Raw genomic sequence first — 16,896 nt, forward strand, 5'->3', positions numbered from 1 at the left:
CCGCTGTGTATTAGGATTTCCAACAACTGATCAACGTTAGCAGAATCCTGGCCCGCATCGTTCGAGGCCCGACTGTGGAATTACATTCGAAAGAACACAATTGGCTGCGAGAGACACTCTCGCACAACCAGCACAAGAGCGTCTAACATTAATGTGCAGCATACTACAGGCACAAAGGGTTTAGCTGGGCAATGGCAAATAATCTGGAAATACATTTATAGTCTAACCTGACAGCCAGGAGCAAATACATCAGCTGCCCACAGATACTGCAGAGATGAGAAGTGGTGATTGGTTGCAGAGCTGAGAAGAAGTAATTGGCTAGGCTTCAGTGCATGTATTTCTTTTGAAATGGTAAGTGTCAGACATAGTCAGGGAGAAAGCCAACTCAAAACACTCTCTGTGAGTCTCCCTGTTATTTTGCCCAAAGCTCCAAAAATAGCCTGACTGGACTTCATCTAAAAGCTCCTCCCACTGATGCCATCAACCAGCACAAAATGTGATTCTACACAATTTCCTTCTCACTGGAAATTCTGGATTCCCTGGGATATTTAGTTAGAATAAAATGAGGTAGGGAGCCTTTGCTTATACAAGTCTACTGACCCTGGAGCTGAATTGGTTCCAATAATTTGTAAAGTTATGCAGTCTTTTCTCCCTTTACACTAGTCTAATCAGCATCTTCATTCAAAATTATTGTCATTTTCCAAAATGAGTGGACATGAAACCAGATTGATGGTGCTAAGAATAGCAGTGCCTTCACATATGACAAGGTTGTAAGGGAGGCCAGGCTACATTTTTACATGTTCAAATTTTGCATTTCTGGTATTGGTCCTCCTTAAGGCTACACAGAACAGGCCTAGTGATGACTGCTGGAGATGTGGCACGCAGAGATTGGACCTACCCCCTAACCTCTGGCACTGTAATAACCTAAATATCTTCTGGCAGCCTTTATGGACAAATGATCTATGCGATAAAAATCAGTGACCCACTATCAGCACATCTGGCCATGTTTCACGGTCTTGAAGATGTCATGAACTTGGCACTTATTTACATAAATACACAGCTACTTCACTGGCGGCAGAAATGGTGAAGATTGCCCACTGCCATAGCATCAAGTACACAATCCATGACAAAAATGTATCATATTTAGGAGTTCGATTGAACAGCACAGCACTAAAGTGAATATAGCAGCTTATCCAGTATTGGGGTATCTTTCATAGATTCACATGCCTAATCATTCCCCGTCGTCGAGATGAGAGTCCCACAGTATCATAAACAAGAAGTATTTAAATAATGCCATAGGTTATAATGGCCCTGAGTCACGTTTTATATAGCCTCTCTAAGTCTTTTTTTAAAAAAAATTACTAAATGTTGAATGCAATCAATCAGCAGCTAGCACACTCTAGAACCATCCCAGCAGACAGTTTCCCTTAGATTTTCACCGCGCATTGTGTGTGAAGAGATTCTCCCTGAGTTCTACTCAGTTTTCTTCTACATTCTAGGATTTTTTCCTAAAATGTTTTTTCATCATTTCTAATAAGAAAGGACTCTGCACAACCTGTGGCAAGAAAGGGGTCCATGTTGATGATCCTCACAAGGACTGCATTTATTGCCTCCATCCCGCCCATGAGGTAAAGCAGTGCAATATTTGTTGCACTTTCTATTCAAAAACCCTAAGAGATAGAGAAGGGAGGCTGCTTTTATGGCTGCAATCCACTAAGCACTGGACGGTGATGGTTTGTCCAAGCCTCACAAGAGAGCAAGATCTCAGGAGAAAGACTCTGGAGAGGGTAGGAAGCACCTTAAATCCGCAGAGAGCAAGAGCTCAAAACAGGAGAAATATTCTAAAGTCTCCTCTGATCCTTCATCTTCAGTCTCCCCTACTCAAGTGAGGAAAGAAAAGAAACACCATGGAGCCTCCTCATCAGATCCAGGAAATTCAGAACTGAAAAATCCCCATGGACAATGCCTCCCTCGACGACAGTCACTAGACAATCGATGATGACAAGTTACACTGTTACGTCGTCAGTCCCGTTGACGGCAGGTACAATGACGATAGGGGCCATCTCCAGGACCGTACTGTCGACGAGAGCATCGTTGACGCCGTCATCGTGGATATCCACCCCATCTGTGCAGTCGACGAAGGCTCCATTAGCGAAGTTGACGAAGATACAGTTGACGACTATACCATCAAAGTCCCTACTGTCTTTGACGCTGACACTGTTGATGACATCCCAGCTGATGATTGCACGGTCAACGGCGATGTCACCGATGATGATTCTGTCGACGACAACACTGTTGACAGCAACATGGAATGCAACAAACTCGTTTGGCGACCAGCATTCCATTGTCGGTGGCTAGGATTCCCTCGACGCCACTGTCGATAATGATTAAGGTTACGAAAAAAGTTTTTCATCTGGAAATGTCAGCATAAGGTAAGATCTCCCCTTTGCCTCCTTCGCACCTTTTAGACCTACAGGAGTCAGAAGAAGATGAAGATGGAGTATACAGGAGGGCCTAAAGTTCATCAGAGTTGCATGTTAAGAGCCAGGAAGAAGACGAGGACCATGAAGATGAACAATACTATCAACCATATCTGGCACCACCACATCATTATCAACACTATGACTATACTCACGAATCTCGCCCTAGAGAGATAGCACGTCTTTCACCATCCTTGATTCAGGACGTTCAGGCTATGCTAGCTGACTACAAACAAAGATTTCCATCTCGAAATGTTGACAAGGAGCATTCTCAGGTTCAACCACAGTCCATTGAAACACCGGTTTCGCCAGTGACACCTACAGTACCACGCCCTCTTATACAGGAGCCTGATCGGGTCGACCCTTCCTCCTTGGCTGAGGCGAGAGAAGAAGGTGAAATTTCAGAACCTACGTCTGCAGATCCTTGGGAAGACTACAAACACTCCCTCTCCTCCGTCACACCATCCAGCAGATTCCCCTCCAGAAGACAGAGGGGGTTTCCACAACTTAATGGATAGGGCTTCTAATAGATTCCATCTCCCCATGTCTGTTTAACATACAGGCTGCTTCCTTTATGATTTTAAAGAGGAAGCTAGAAAATCCATGCGAACAATACCAATCATAGATTACATCAGGCAAAAGGGAGTGAAGATGATGAAGACCCCGGCCACGATACCACCTGTGCTCTCTCGCATAGAGAAGAAGTACAGGGCCCCAGAAGATTCATCTTTCTGCCTGACAGGCCACCCTAAGCCAGATTCTGTTATTTCCCAGGCAGCACAAAGGAGATCAAAGAACCCGGCCACCCCAATCTCAACCCCTCTGGACAAAGAAGGGCGTAAGCTGGATATCGTGGGGAAGCGTTTCTCTGCCATGGTTGCAACTAACATCAAGGCCACCAACGCTTTGGCTATCATCGGCCGCTATGATAGACAGATGTGGTCGGATATGGCCTCCCTACTAGACCTCATTCTGGAGGATAAGAGGCAGGAAGCCTGAAAAAATCCTCTTAGACGGAGAGTAGGCAGCCTCTGAGACAATCAACTGTGCTATGGACATAGCCAACATGGGGTTTCACCAATTGGCAAGTGCAGCAGTCTTGAGGCGCCAAGGGAGGTTGAAAGCCACCACCTTTAGACCGGAGGTCAAAACAAAGGACCAGGATATGGCTTTTGATGGGGATGCTTTGTTTGGTAAACATATAGATGAGGCGCTTCTATCTCTCAAAAATGATACACATACAGGAACATTTTTAGGCTCCCTCCGGTACATGAAAATACCGTTCAGGGGAGCAAAAGGACATGGTTTTGCCACCTACAGAGGAAACTTCCAGAGGGCACAACAATATCAACCCTATCAGCCACAAAACAGGCAAGCCTACCAACCTGCTACCTATCGTCAACCTTCCATGGCTGGTTTCTCTCGTCAAGGGGGCCGAAAGAGAGCATCAACCCAAGGCAGAGATAACAGGAGAAAGTAATTATCTCCTGAGGGTGCAAAGATCTCCAGTTTCTTCCAGCTGCGGGAGAGTATAACAATGGACCATTGAGTGCTGGATTTGATTCCCTTCGATCATACTCTGGAGTTTGTAGAGAAACCTCCAACTACTCCATCCAGGGGAACCCAACCCCCTCCTCTTTACTTATTGCACAAAGAAGCAAAAGTTATGCTCTGAAAAGGAGTTATCGAGGAAATTCCAACTCTGCAAAGAGGTCAAGGTTTCTATTCCCGTTTTTCTTCATTATGAAGAAGTCAGGGGAATGGAGACTGATTTTGAATGTCAGAAAGTTAAACAAGTTCCTGAGGAAGCAAACTTTCAGGATGTTAACTCTGGCCGAGATCTTACAACGTCCCAGCAAAAGACTTTATGACCTACCTGGATTTGGAAGACGCATACTTCCACATCCCCATTCATCAGAAGCATCCACAATTCCTCAGATTCACTGTGGCTGGTATCCACTACCAATATAAAGTTCTTTCTTTTGGCCTCAAGTCGGCACCCAGGATATACAAAGTGCCTCACGCCGGTGGCCGCAGCCCTACGTTCTCAAGGTCACCAAGTATTCCTCTACTTCGACGACTAGCTGCTAGAGGCACCAACGGCAAGGCAAGCAACCATGACTACGAACGCTTGTCTTCTGCTGTTCAGCAAGCTGGGGTTGACACTGAACATCAAAAGTGTCTTCATTTATTCCCAATCAAATAGTATAATTCCTGGAAGCCAGCTCAGACACGATCCAATGCAAAGCATTCTTGTGGGAAAAACGTCAAACCCATCTACGACTGTTGGCCATGACCTTCTCAAGAAAAAAGTCTGTTTCAGTAAGGAAATACAAGTCGCTCCTAGGGATGTGCTCATCAGCGATAGACCTGGTTTCCTTTGTCAGACTCAAAATTCGACCTCTCGAGGAAGAATTGCAAAAGCAATGGCTTCAAATTTCGGGATCTTTCGAAGACATCATTCAGGTTACTGATGCCATGACCATAGCAATGCAATGGTGGTACCACACACCAAATCTTTCAAAAGGGCTTACTTTCTTGCAAAACATACCAAGCTTCATCCTGACAAAGGATGCCCCCATGGAAGGCTGGGGAGGTCATGTGCAGGACCTTCAAAATCAAGGCAAATGGTCCAATTCTCAAAAACAAAGTCATATCAATAGCCTGGAGTTGAAGGCTACATTCCTCTCTTTACAGGCTCTCCTGCCGAGAATAGCATGCGCTTCTGTACTGGTCCGTATGGACAACACGACTAGTATGTTCTACATAAACAAACAGGAGGGACCAAATCACTCACGCTTTCTCTGGAAGTGCAAGAGCTGTGGAGTTGGGCAACAGAGAATGGGATTTCGCTCAGGGCTGAGCATGTTTCAGGCTTACACAACACGCTAGCAGATGCTTTCAGCAGAGCTACACACAATTGCCACGAATGGGAACTCAACCAATTCCAGCTGGATGGAGTATTTGCACTATGGGAAAGCCAGCTCTGGACCTGTTTGCCACGAACATCAACGCCAAATGCTGGTCCTATGCCAGCAGGTTCCCCCTCCCAGGGTCCCAGGGCATTGCCCTTTCAATGCAATGGTCACGGATATTTGCTTATGCCTTCCCCCCATCCCATTGATTCCCAAGGTACTGACCAAAATGAAGCAGGAAGGATGTCGCCTGATTCTCATTGCGCCCAGGTGGCACTGGCAACATTGGTTCCAGGAACTTCTTTCAGAATAACAAAAACCACTATTGCAAGATGGATTTCAGCTGCAATACAGTTCTTTTGTGTCCAAGCTAACAAGCCTTTGGAAAGGACAGCAAAGGCTCACTCCACCAGATCTGTTGCTAAGTCAGTGGCTCTCTTTGCGGGAGTGACTCTGGAAAAGATCTGTTGTGCATAATCTGGAGGGCCATTCATACATTCATGCAGCACTACAGCCTGGAATCCGCACAGGATGCAGATGAAGCGGTTGGCCAAGCGGTACTTCGCCATCGCTTCCATTAAGGTAAGCCTCTTTCTAGCCATTGGAAATAGTCTTTTACTCTTATGGTGGATGCAAATACTGGCATGTATTGGAAGATATAAAGCATAACTATGTAAGGTCTACTATTAGTTACGCTGTTGTTCCTTTTTCCTTTCCTCTCGCTAATGCTGTGTATATGACAATGCTAGTATATAAGTGATAGTTTACCCTTCTTTTAAGAGTATACTCCGTACATTGATAAACATAACAGTACGCACAGGTACAGCCCTCAGGGGTTTTTCATGTTACCTCGAATTTTGGGGGTTTACTACATGATAGAAGTCACCCACCATCCACAACACACAAACCAAAATTGGATATGACTGCTTGCTACTCTGATTAAGGCATGTGAATCTATGAAAGATACCCCAATACTGGATAAGAAAATAAGTTACTTACCTGGAACTACAGTTATCCAGTATTGGTATCTTTCATAGATTCGAATGCACCCACCCTCCTCTCCGTAGAGGCTATGTCCTTATTATTTGTTAAGATACTTACTTCTCGCATGTGCTGGGAAAATCTGAGGGAAATAGCCTCTGCTGGGAACGTTCTAGAGGGGGCTAGCAGCTGATTGGCTACATTCAATATTCAGTTCTATTGTTTTTTAAAGGACATTGATAGGCTATAGAAAACATGGCTCAGGGCCATTATAGCCTACGGCATTATTTAAATACTTCTTGATTATGATACAGTGGGTCTCCCATCTCGATTACGGGGAATGATTCAGTCATGTAAATCTATGAAAGATACCAATACTGGATAACCGTAATTATAGGTAAGTAACTTATTTCCATCTGTTTGAGGGGATCATGGTTGCGCAGTTGGGGGAGCTACAAGGCCCCACATTCATCAGTGGATCCTGGAAATATCCTCCCTCACCATCCCATGCATGTTCTCTTATGGAGCAACCCTACCCTGACTGGACGAGACATATGACCCACTTACCAGACTCTTAGCAATATGCTTTGGGAAAACATTTTCCTGACCTTCGTTCCTGAATCCTCTGCAGTGCATGTTAAATCTTTGACAGTTGTCCTACCTCTCACTTAGTCTACCGTTGCCTCCACATTTAGTGCTCTGGCTCAAGGAGCCCTCCCCATGTCTGATTTGACCCACACTATACTACCTAGCACACTCCCCACTGTTGTCTGTGAAACTGATGACATGGTAATCTGATGAGGTATATGGGGCTCAGTACTCAGCCCTGCTCAAACCCCTTTCCCACATCACCTCACCCCATTTTGCCTGTTCTGAATATCCAGACCCCTCTTTGTTAAACTTTCTCCTAAAGTTCTTACATTCTGCTGCCTAATACTTATTAAATATAAGATGTGTTTTGTTAATCCAAACCATGTAGATAACATTCAATCACTGTATGCCATTTTTTCCCTAATAAAACATTATTGCCAAAAAAGAAGAATAGCAATGACCCTGGAGGATCTTAACCTGTGGAACTAAGGGGTTTGAGTAGCATCCTCATGGTCAGTGAATTAGACAGGTGACGGGCTCAGTGGCTGGATTGACACAAATGTGTGACTGAACAGGAAGTGGGTGCCTGGGAGATTCTTCAGTAGAGGAGCAAGTGAATGCTTTTTTTGGGTGCGCTCATGGTTTGAAAAAAGGGGCAGAGCCAGAAGCTGGCATTTGCTCGTTCCTATGGAAAGCTGTTGGAACCTCCGCTAACAGCAAGGCACTAAAGGAGATGGCCATTGTGCCCAGAAAAATAGCCAGCGAAGGACGTCAGTGGTCACTGTACTAGAGATCTCAATCTTATTACTACCACTGATCTTAATACTGTGCTGCTAAGAAATAACTACTGTCTTTAACTACTGTAACCTTGATGATGTGCAATTGTTGTAAATATGGTCCTGCGACAAAAAGGACATTTCCTAGCAAGTAAGAGAACTTCAATTGAAACCCAAGAGCCTACTGTAATTGTTTAGCCAAGCAGATGAGTAGGAGAAATACAGAACTTACAAAGCATGAGCTTTACATTCCACCCCACATATCTCTGACATAATTCAGAACTCCTCACTTAAAACTCAGCTATCACAAGTAAGACAAAAATGTAGGGCTTCCACTATGTGTGAAACTCAACTGAAGCCAACAAGAAAGGGAGGCATGATTATAATGGAGTTTACAGTTAAGAGAGATTTCCCATTAAATGTAATTTTGCAATTAGGGAACTCTTATCAGGAAGATCAATGGGTTCCTAAGATTACTTCCAAAACAAAGAGCAAAATCCGACAGCTATTTGGTAGAATTTACTACTTTGATTAGCAGTATGTAAGCTGCAGTCTATTACTCAATTACGAATGTATCCAAGGTAGCTACCATTCTGGGGAGAGTGTCAGAAATTTGAGGTCACCAAATGAGGTGTAATTAACGAGAGAAAAATCAAGGAAATGAAAGAACATCTCTAAGCTCCACAGGAAAGACTAAATTGCAATAGAACAAGGCACTGCAACATCAAAATTATTGGAATGCAAGAAAATACAAGCAAAGAGACAAAGAAGGATGAGTTAAGGACCTCAGAAAGAAATCCCATTTGACCAGGCCCACCAAGTAATTTTTCAGAGAAACTAGAGGAGAGCCTACCACTCTAACAAACTGATCAGAGACCACACCTCTGATTTTAAATAGAAAGCTTGAAAAAGGTGATGGAAACTTGCATATATCAAGGAATGAAAATAATTATATTTCTGGCCACCGTAGGAAGGAAGCTGAAAGTCAAGCTGGAAACCACAAGATTTAGCAAGAAAAATTCCAAACAGATCAAGCAATGTATTCAAGTAGATTTTCAAATTGGAGGTAGCTATGTACACACTATTAAAACGGAAAACATCGTACTTAGCTCTTAAATCCTCAAGAGATCAGGAAATGGCACAGCAGAAAAAAGAAGATATGGATGCCGCTTTTGGGACGCCACACCAGAGAGATTACGAGCCGCCAGCAACTCCACTTGCATCATACCAGCAGCATTCAAGGAAGGACCAATGACTCTATTTCCTCCTTGTTGGATTTGGACTGCAAAATCTGACTCAGGTAAAGCAGTCACGTTTTAAGTTGGAGGAGAAGAGCAAGGGTTAAAAGGCAATCGAAGGGACCTACTCCTGCAAACTGAGATGTTGAGGAGAGTGGCAATAGTTTGTGATCTTATAAGAAGAAAGGATACGTTTACAAAACTCATCTTTGAGCGGGAGTGGAAGATTGTGTTGCCGGAGTTTCCTCTTTATGGATCTAATATTAGAATGATCAGCAGTAGAGGAGAGGGGTAGGATTGGAGAAGGTACGTATGACAAATTACACATGAAGACGGCTTCTCAGAGTTGGAAGACGTCACAAATGAAGTGATGAAGGCATCGTAGGAGCGCCAGATGCAGAAAATCAATAGCCCTGATGAAGGGCAGCATTGCCCGAAATGCATTGGGCCAAATATAATTTCGATTTATGAATCATGTGAAAAACTAAGGATTACAAAAAGAGAAACCTAACGTTTCAATAAAACTTTATTTTGAAAGTATCAAGTTTAAAGAAATTTTTCGACTCAGTGTGCTTCTGGAGACGCCATTCCTGACTGGAATGGCGCTATCATAAGTATTATTCCATCCTCCAAGACTCAGAAGGAGGAACTCAGGTAGCACCTAACCACTCTTTCTGCACTGTTTCACCCAAACTAATAACTTTGAGTGCGAGAAGGTTCAGCTTTCATTCATTCGTTATCAATCTAGAAACATGTCTGTTCCCCCAAACCGGATCTGTTTGTGTCACCTTCCAAACTGGTTACTTAGGAGACTGTGCAGACAAGGTGTTTATTTTTTACTTTTTTTAAAGTTCATATTTCAATGTTGTCCCTCCAAAAGGGGCATGTAAGTGTCGAAGGTGACCCTAGATATCTTTTCTTGTTGGAAACAAATTCTTCCAACTACCTATTAGATTGCTCAATTCAAGAATTCATATTGTCAAATTTTCTTTGTCAGTAATTCTATAATCCATCTACAAAGTCCTCTCTTTGTTCAATAATTCTTTTTTACTTGCCATTCCGAGGTGCATAATACTCATAGTTTGTAGTTTCCAACAGTCACTATCTCGCTGTTGTTTCAAATTAGGTTGCATTTGACTGTTTTCAATTTAATAGTAGGATTTCTAGATCACTAGTAGCAATTTACAATTATTTTGTCTATATGATTTATATTTTGGGTTTGTTTTTGATCTCCTTAATGGATGATTGTAAACATTTCAAGTCATATAAGTCTCTTATGTTGAGCTCAGCTTGAGTTCTCCTTGAAAATGTCAGTGACACCTTTATTTATCACATTATGATCAATTTTAGAATTAAGGGCAAACATTGCTATTTGTATAGGATTAAGGTTAATTTCAAAAGGATTGTAGTCAATCTTGGTTGCCATTGAACATGAATATATTTTATTTGTATATGCACTACTGCAGTGTAAAATGTTGACCGCAATGTAAATATTGCTTGCAAAGGTAGTGTTGGCTGACATGATTTTGATATCTAAGATGTAAGCAACAACGGCAGACCACTTAATTGTGATATTTTTAAAATTATGGTGGTAAGGGAAAGCTTTGGTGGCTTCATCCTTGCCTGCCTGAGCCTATCTTAGTGTTAAAATCACACAACACGTGTGTGTCAGTAGTAGGCCGTTGTTTAGTATGGGGCATAACTAACCAATGCTGAAACCTTTTCTAAGGGGTGATACCAAAGTGCATGGTGGAATGAATATAGAGGATGCTACTGTTGTATTTTAAGGGTTCCGGTTGTGTCTGGCATGTTCCACAATTGTTACTGTATTTGCATTTACTACCATTGTCCATATATGTTTGAGTTTACCAAGTATACCTTGTACCTTGGTTATATGGGTTCTATTTCTTGCTTTGGCAATTTACAAAATATTGAGAACATTTGGACTAAATAAATTTATCGGCAAGAGACTCAAACTTTTAGCATTTTTAATTATGTACACTGTGTGATGTTAAACAAATGCTTATACAATGTGTTGCCAATATTTTTCCACTGACCCCCTCCTGATTATGCTCTGGATTTTACTGAACCCATACTTGCTATAATGAGTTTAAGATGCTGTGGGCCTGATATACAAAGCCATTTTGTGATCATAGAGTTTTCTACCAAAAATGGCTTTTTAAAATCTATTAACCCTGTTTTGCGATTCTGTAACAGGTTACTGAATTGCATAATAGGTTTAGAAATGCATAACGAATCGATAGTTGGAAAAGGCATGTTTAGGGTGTCTCTTCCAAATAACGATTTAGCATGGTATGTTACCCTGAAATATACAAAAAGCAATCCTTGGCCGTGTCCTATTTAGAACAATCAAGCCTGAATTAGCAGGCCAAGACCTCTCTGAACTGGAACATAATGAATCCAAGACTGGTTTTGCCCCGACTGGACTCTTCAGTCAGGTGTTGCCTGGCTCCAGTGGTTGTGTGTACGGGACCCACATCTGAGCATACCCATCACACTTAGGACGCCGCACTAAAATATGTGAAAACGTGATGAATGGAATGCTTGAATTAATCTCAGCCACTGGTAATTACTCGGGCCGCATTTGAGTCTATCATTATATTGCACACCATGCTACCTCAGTATGGACCCAGCTATATGCAAATCAGCCTTGACCTTGCTCCAATAGGAACAGTCCAGGCTGAACTGCTAGGCCAGGTCCTCCCTGAACGTGAAACCAAGCAACCCAGGTATGCCCAGGCTTGGGTACCATGCACACTGTGCCACTAGAACTAACCACTGGCTGACTGATGAGCCCTAATAAGGGGCAAACAGAGTTTAAGTGGTAACACATTTGCACCCTTAGGATCCCTTGCTATTTGTGAATGTAAAAAGGTTTATTGGGGAGTATGAGTAGGCCACTCCCCAACAAACTTTAAAGAAAAAAATGTTTTATTTTCAAATGCTACCCCATTCCCTTTAAGGATAAGGAGCTTTGTTTAAATGTAATGCATTCTCAGACATGTTGGTATGCTGATCCCAGCAGGCCTCTCTCCCTGTGATGGTATCTAATCATAATGAGTCTCAAGTTACTACCTACCTCAACAATACTGATGAGGTATGTTGGATTGCAACCCACCACTATTCGGACTTCTGTGAACCAACCTAGTAGTACAAAAGTCGTGCCATTGTGCCATTTGCAACAACTTCTTTGAATGGAAACTTCATACATCAGGCGTCTATTGTAGTAAAGGATTGTATCTCTGTAAACATCTCCTTGGAGCTATGTATGCAGTCCATTAAATTATTTAAATAGCATTAGAAAGGCTATCACATTATCCATGCATGCTTTTTTAGTGAAAACATTTACACAGTACTTGAGCAAATAACTGGTCAGGAGTATGCCCTTCAAAAATAGCAAAAAATGAAGTAAATCTTTGTAATTATAATACATGAACTTGCAATGGTGTGCTCATTTAGGATATATGGTTTGAGAGGAATGGAGTTGTAAACACTTGAGGCATCAGTGTCTAACTTCGTATTGGAAAATATATATAGATTAGCAGTAGTACAAAATAAGAGGAGAGATTTTGGAGGGAAATCTTTAAAAAATGCATATACCACTATAGAATACTAATATTACATACTTAACTGATTCATGCTAGCAGCCAAGAGAAAAGAAAGTTGATAATCAAAAAAAAATGTAAGTCCAACTGGAGTGGTACATTGATGAGCTTTTTCCTACTTGGTATCTAACAGTTGTCTTTTATCACCTTTATGACAGAGATCTCTCTTGCTAGCATCGATGCCGATAGTCTGGTGTACGGAAGTTCTCATCTGTCCAAAAGAACAAAAGGTATTATTGTGTCCGCGATTCAATTTGGAGCTCACACCAGTGCTTCCAGAACACAGGCGCAAATCCTCAACAAGCTGTCCAGGAAAGGCAAAGACACTCTTGGAGCACCAAGATTTCGAAAGGTAAGATTTAACAACGCACTGTGCTGCAACCAATGAACTGGGCTACCACAAGAAGAACCACAAGCTGACTTGTCCTGGTCCATATGTAAATCAATAGATTGATGCAGTGAGAAGATTTAGATGTTTCCACTGCACCCATGCAGGTAAGCAGGGGTCCAGTACTGGTCCATCTCAAAGACACTAACAGTTTCATTTTCACTTCGACTCCTTCATCAGTGGAGAGAGGGAGTGGGCACAGGAATGGATTCCCATTCCTCACTCTACCTATAGGGGCGTCCTTTAACTCCAAAACTCCTGCTTGTGAACAGCATTTGAATATGTATCTTATAATGGGCAAACACATCCAACTCACGTAACTGGCATAAGTTATAGTTAGCACGTCTTCCTGCTCAGCTTAACCTGATGTACCACCATCCATCAACTCATGCCTATAGCATGTGGCACCACTTTTATGGGGAAAGTCAAGTAGAGAGTCCCACATATGCACACATATCAGGCATCCTGACTACATGCACTTCTTATACACTACAAGGTACTTCACCCAAAAACGTCCAGGACTAGTTAAGTTTCAGAACAGGGCTTCAAAGCACCAAGAATCAATTGCTCAAGGTATTTTTCATGGCCTCCACATTATTATTTATATTTGCCAAAGTTGGGTGTTGGCACACTCAGGATGCCCACACTTGCAACTGGGCAATGCAGGTGTTCTTCTAATATCTGTATAAATGCTAGCCAATTCAGCAACTCTGAAAGTGATATCTACAGGCATGTGGCAGAACATGTGGCAAAATGCAAACATGTTATCCTCCGCAGCTACTGGTTCAATCAGAAATGTAGGGCTTTCAAACAGAGAAAAGCAATTTTTATTAAATGTGTTATTTCGGGATATTTACCAAACATCTATGTTTACCACTTAAGTACATTTTTGGTAAGCATTAGAACACTCTGCAGATGATTAGCTCAATAGGGAAAAGCAACTACATGCAGTGAAATGCACCTTTTCCCTAGCCCGTAGTGCAAAAAGCACTAGCTTTGCAAAATTGGCATACCGTGGCCACTGGCTTCCAACATCTGCCCAGGCCTTATTTTTAAACACTTTCATAGCTGCATTGAGTAAGGTCATTTGACTAACAAACATGGACAAGGTACATAAAAAATACTCTAAAAGTGACCTACCAAAGTGAAAACCGAGATTTTACCTTTAATAGAGAAAAAAGCAGATGCCTATGTGTGTCTTTTAGGGAAAGATAGTGCAGAGATTTCTCAAGTCAGTTTTTCTTCTCTGGCCTCCATAATTATCTATTTGAGAGTTCTTGGAAGGTTCAGTGAGGTTAAAGTTGTGCTGTTCAAATTGAGTAACTAAACAAACACAAGGAAGAATAACCAAGACTGCACTGATTGTATTTAGTTATAAATGACTTGATAGTTGATTTTTTCCTTTCTTTCAAGGTGGCAGTATTTATTGATGATCTGAATATGCCAGTACCAGAACAGTATGGTGCTCAGCCTCCTCTGGAGTTGATACGACAGTTCCTAGAACTAGGCGGATTTTTCGACACTAAGCAACTGTCATGGAAGGTATATTATACAATTTAATGCAATACAATCTATTCAAAAGTACATTTGGGCATACTGTTTTTCTCTTGGATTTAAACTTTGCAAATCATATCAAATACAAAATAACCTGAAGTGTAAAGTTACAATTACCTTTCTAATCCAGAAAATCAGGGATGGTTGCATTTTGCCCTCTAAACTCAATATGCTCATGTTTAAATTTGGCAAGTCTAGGCTGGCACTAGTTTTCAATAGATGATCTCTTACAAGGTGTGTTGCGGGTGTTGTGCCATCCTATCCAGCTTATCAGTAGTTATGAACTAACATCAACGTACCATGATTCCTGAAGAGGGAGAGATGTGCTAACCTGTATATCACTTCAAACTGCTGACACCTTTTAGGGCACACTATGCAAGATGGAGGAACAAGATACAGCAATATACTTATGTGATGTTGATGTGATAGAATGCTAAGCTACGCTGTAAAAAAATTGTAGAGAGCAGCATATGCCTAAGCCTTTATACAACCCAGAAACATAGAAAATAAGAGTAACATCAATTTGGAAGAAATAAGTGTGGGAATTCTAAGCTATCAAGACAGAGGGGTGTTTTTGAAGGTGTGATTGGTCAGTGAAGTCAGATTTAGCAAGAAATGTAATTTTCCTAGAATATCTATTGATGTCTGAGACTTAGCTCTGCCCTTAGAATCAGTGCCTCCCTCTATACTCTAAATTAGTAGGGGGATGTTGAGGTGGGTGGAAATGGCCTCTGTTGATTCTTGTTGGATTCTTCTAACCACCCACCTCTATATGAGGCCCAACATAATCTAAACTATACTATTCCCTCTGCAGATTCCATATCTGAAAATAACCCAGCACAGGATGAGACCCAGGAAACATTTCACATGCTTAAGCCCAGTGCTCTAGACAAAGAACATTGATTGCTTGAGGTAGTAGCCACCATGAATGAGAAATATGATTGTTCTAAACTTAGGCGACCATGACTCCCATTTGAGTCCATCATGGCCAGTGCAAAATAAATGCAAGAATAGGAGCCTGAGATCCATAAATGAATCCTTTACTCTAGGCTTAGACATTCCTTAGAGAAAAATAGAAAGAGAATGCCCCCACACCAGGGGCGGCCTTAGGCATATGCAAGTTGTGCACCTCCACAGGGCTGCCAAACCCTAGGGGCCGCCACGCCAATATATATCCTTAATATAATAATCCTCTGAGGATGGATGCATTTTTGTGTGGCCGCCTCAGTGGCAGGGATTTTGCGGCCTCTGGCTCTGTTCCACTTCCAAACACCCTGATCCCGGTCCCCACCCCTCTGCACTGGCCTCCGCGCTGTGTTCCTCCTGGTTTCTGAGCTCCGGGGGCCCCACCTGGACCCCCACTTCCGGGGCCCCCTACCTACGCTCCCTGCACAGGGCTGCCATGAGCCTAGAGCCGCCCCTGCCCACACTGTGAAGCAGAGTCGGGTTTAGAGTAGTTCCGATGATGACTCTTCGATGAGGTTTCTAAACCAATTCTGCTAAGGCGAGGGTGGTGGCTTAAACTGTGCAGTACCATTTTTTGCACAGTGGGAATCTTTCAACAAAAACATTCTATCAATAATGTTTAGTTTGAAGAAACAGTTGGGCCTCTAAATCTCCCAGCCCCTACATCAATATTCCAAAGTGCAGAACAAGAGTGAGGGCACTGCTGGCTTGTGGTAGCTCTGGCTATGGCTCATGGGCTAAAAATTGGTGAGCTCAAAGTGTCACGTTCTGGTTGTAGAGGATGCCCCAGTCTTTACTGTCTTGTTGGCCCAAAAATTGAGCAATTCTCCTCTTTCGCCACTAAGCCTTACTAGATTTTAGAACACCCCTAATAGGGCATGGTGCTCCTTTAAGGATCACTTTCTGGTGAAAAGGCAAGAAGATAGAAAAACCCCTGGCTTGAGGCCAGAAACATAGGTGATCTAAAAGGAGGGGGAAATAGTCACAAGAAAATCGAGATACTTTTCAGAAGAGAACACTGACAGCACCAGGAAAACCTCATGAATTAAAATATTCAGAAAGGAAATCTAGAAAAAATCTGGGGGGGCAAAATTATATCTCAATATATTATACCTGTGCAGGTACTTAAATTGAATTAGGAAAAGCCTACCAGATGTGACAACTTCTTCTGCGGCCATCTTGGCATCTCTTCTTTCCTCCGTAGGTAGGTCCCCCACATCCATTTCATATTTCACTGAAAGGGATATAAAAGGTTACAAGTATTACCAACTAGGATCCTGTATACTCTTGATAACCCTTTTATTTTAAGACTCCTATTGGCAAATTTAGCCTCTATTGGGCTGAAATATGGGACGACCTGTGGCACCACAAGATGAGAACC

The 16,896-nt window shown here is 42.3% G+C and overlaps 1 protein-coding gene across 1 annotated transcript in view; it reads left to right on the forward strand.

Moving 5' to 3' along the window:
* DNAH14 (dynein axonemal heavy chain 14) overlaps positions 1-16,896 on the forward strand; it is a 1,270,113-nt gene that overhangs the window by 721,616 nt on the left and 531,601 nt on the right. Inside the window, exons 48-49 of the mRNA XM_086926153.1 lie at positions 12,766-12,959; positions 14,409-14,537. Of these exons, the coding sequence (XP_086782279.1) occupies positions 12,766-12,959; positions 14,409-14,537 (323 nt within the window). The remainder of the gene's footprint in view (positions 1-12,765; positions 12,960-14,408; positions 14,538-16,896) is intronic.

Source organism: Lissotriton vulgaris, chromosome 6 (genome assembly GCF_964263255.1).
Source record: "Lissotriton vulgaris chromosome 6, aLisVul1.2, whole genome shotgun sequence".
NCBI lineage: Eukaryota > Metazoa > Chordata > Amphibia > Caudata > Salamandridae > Lissotriton > Lissotriton vulgaris.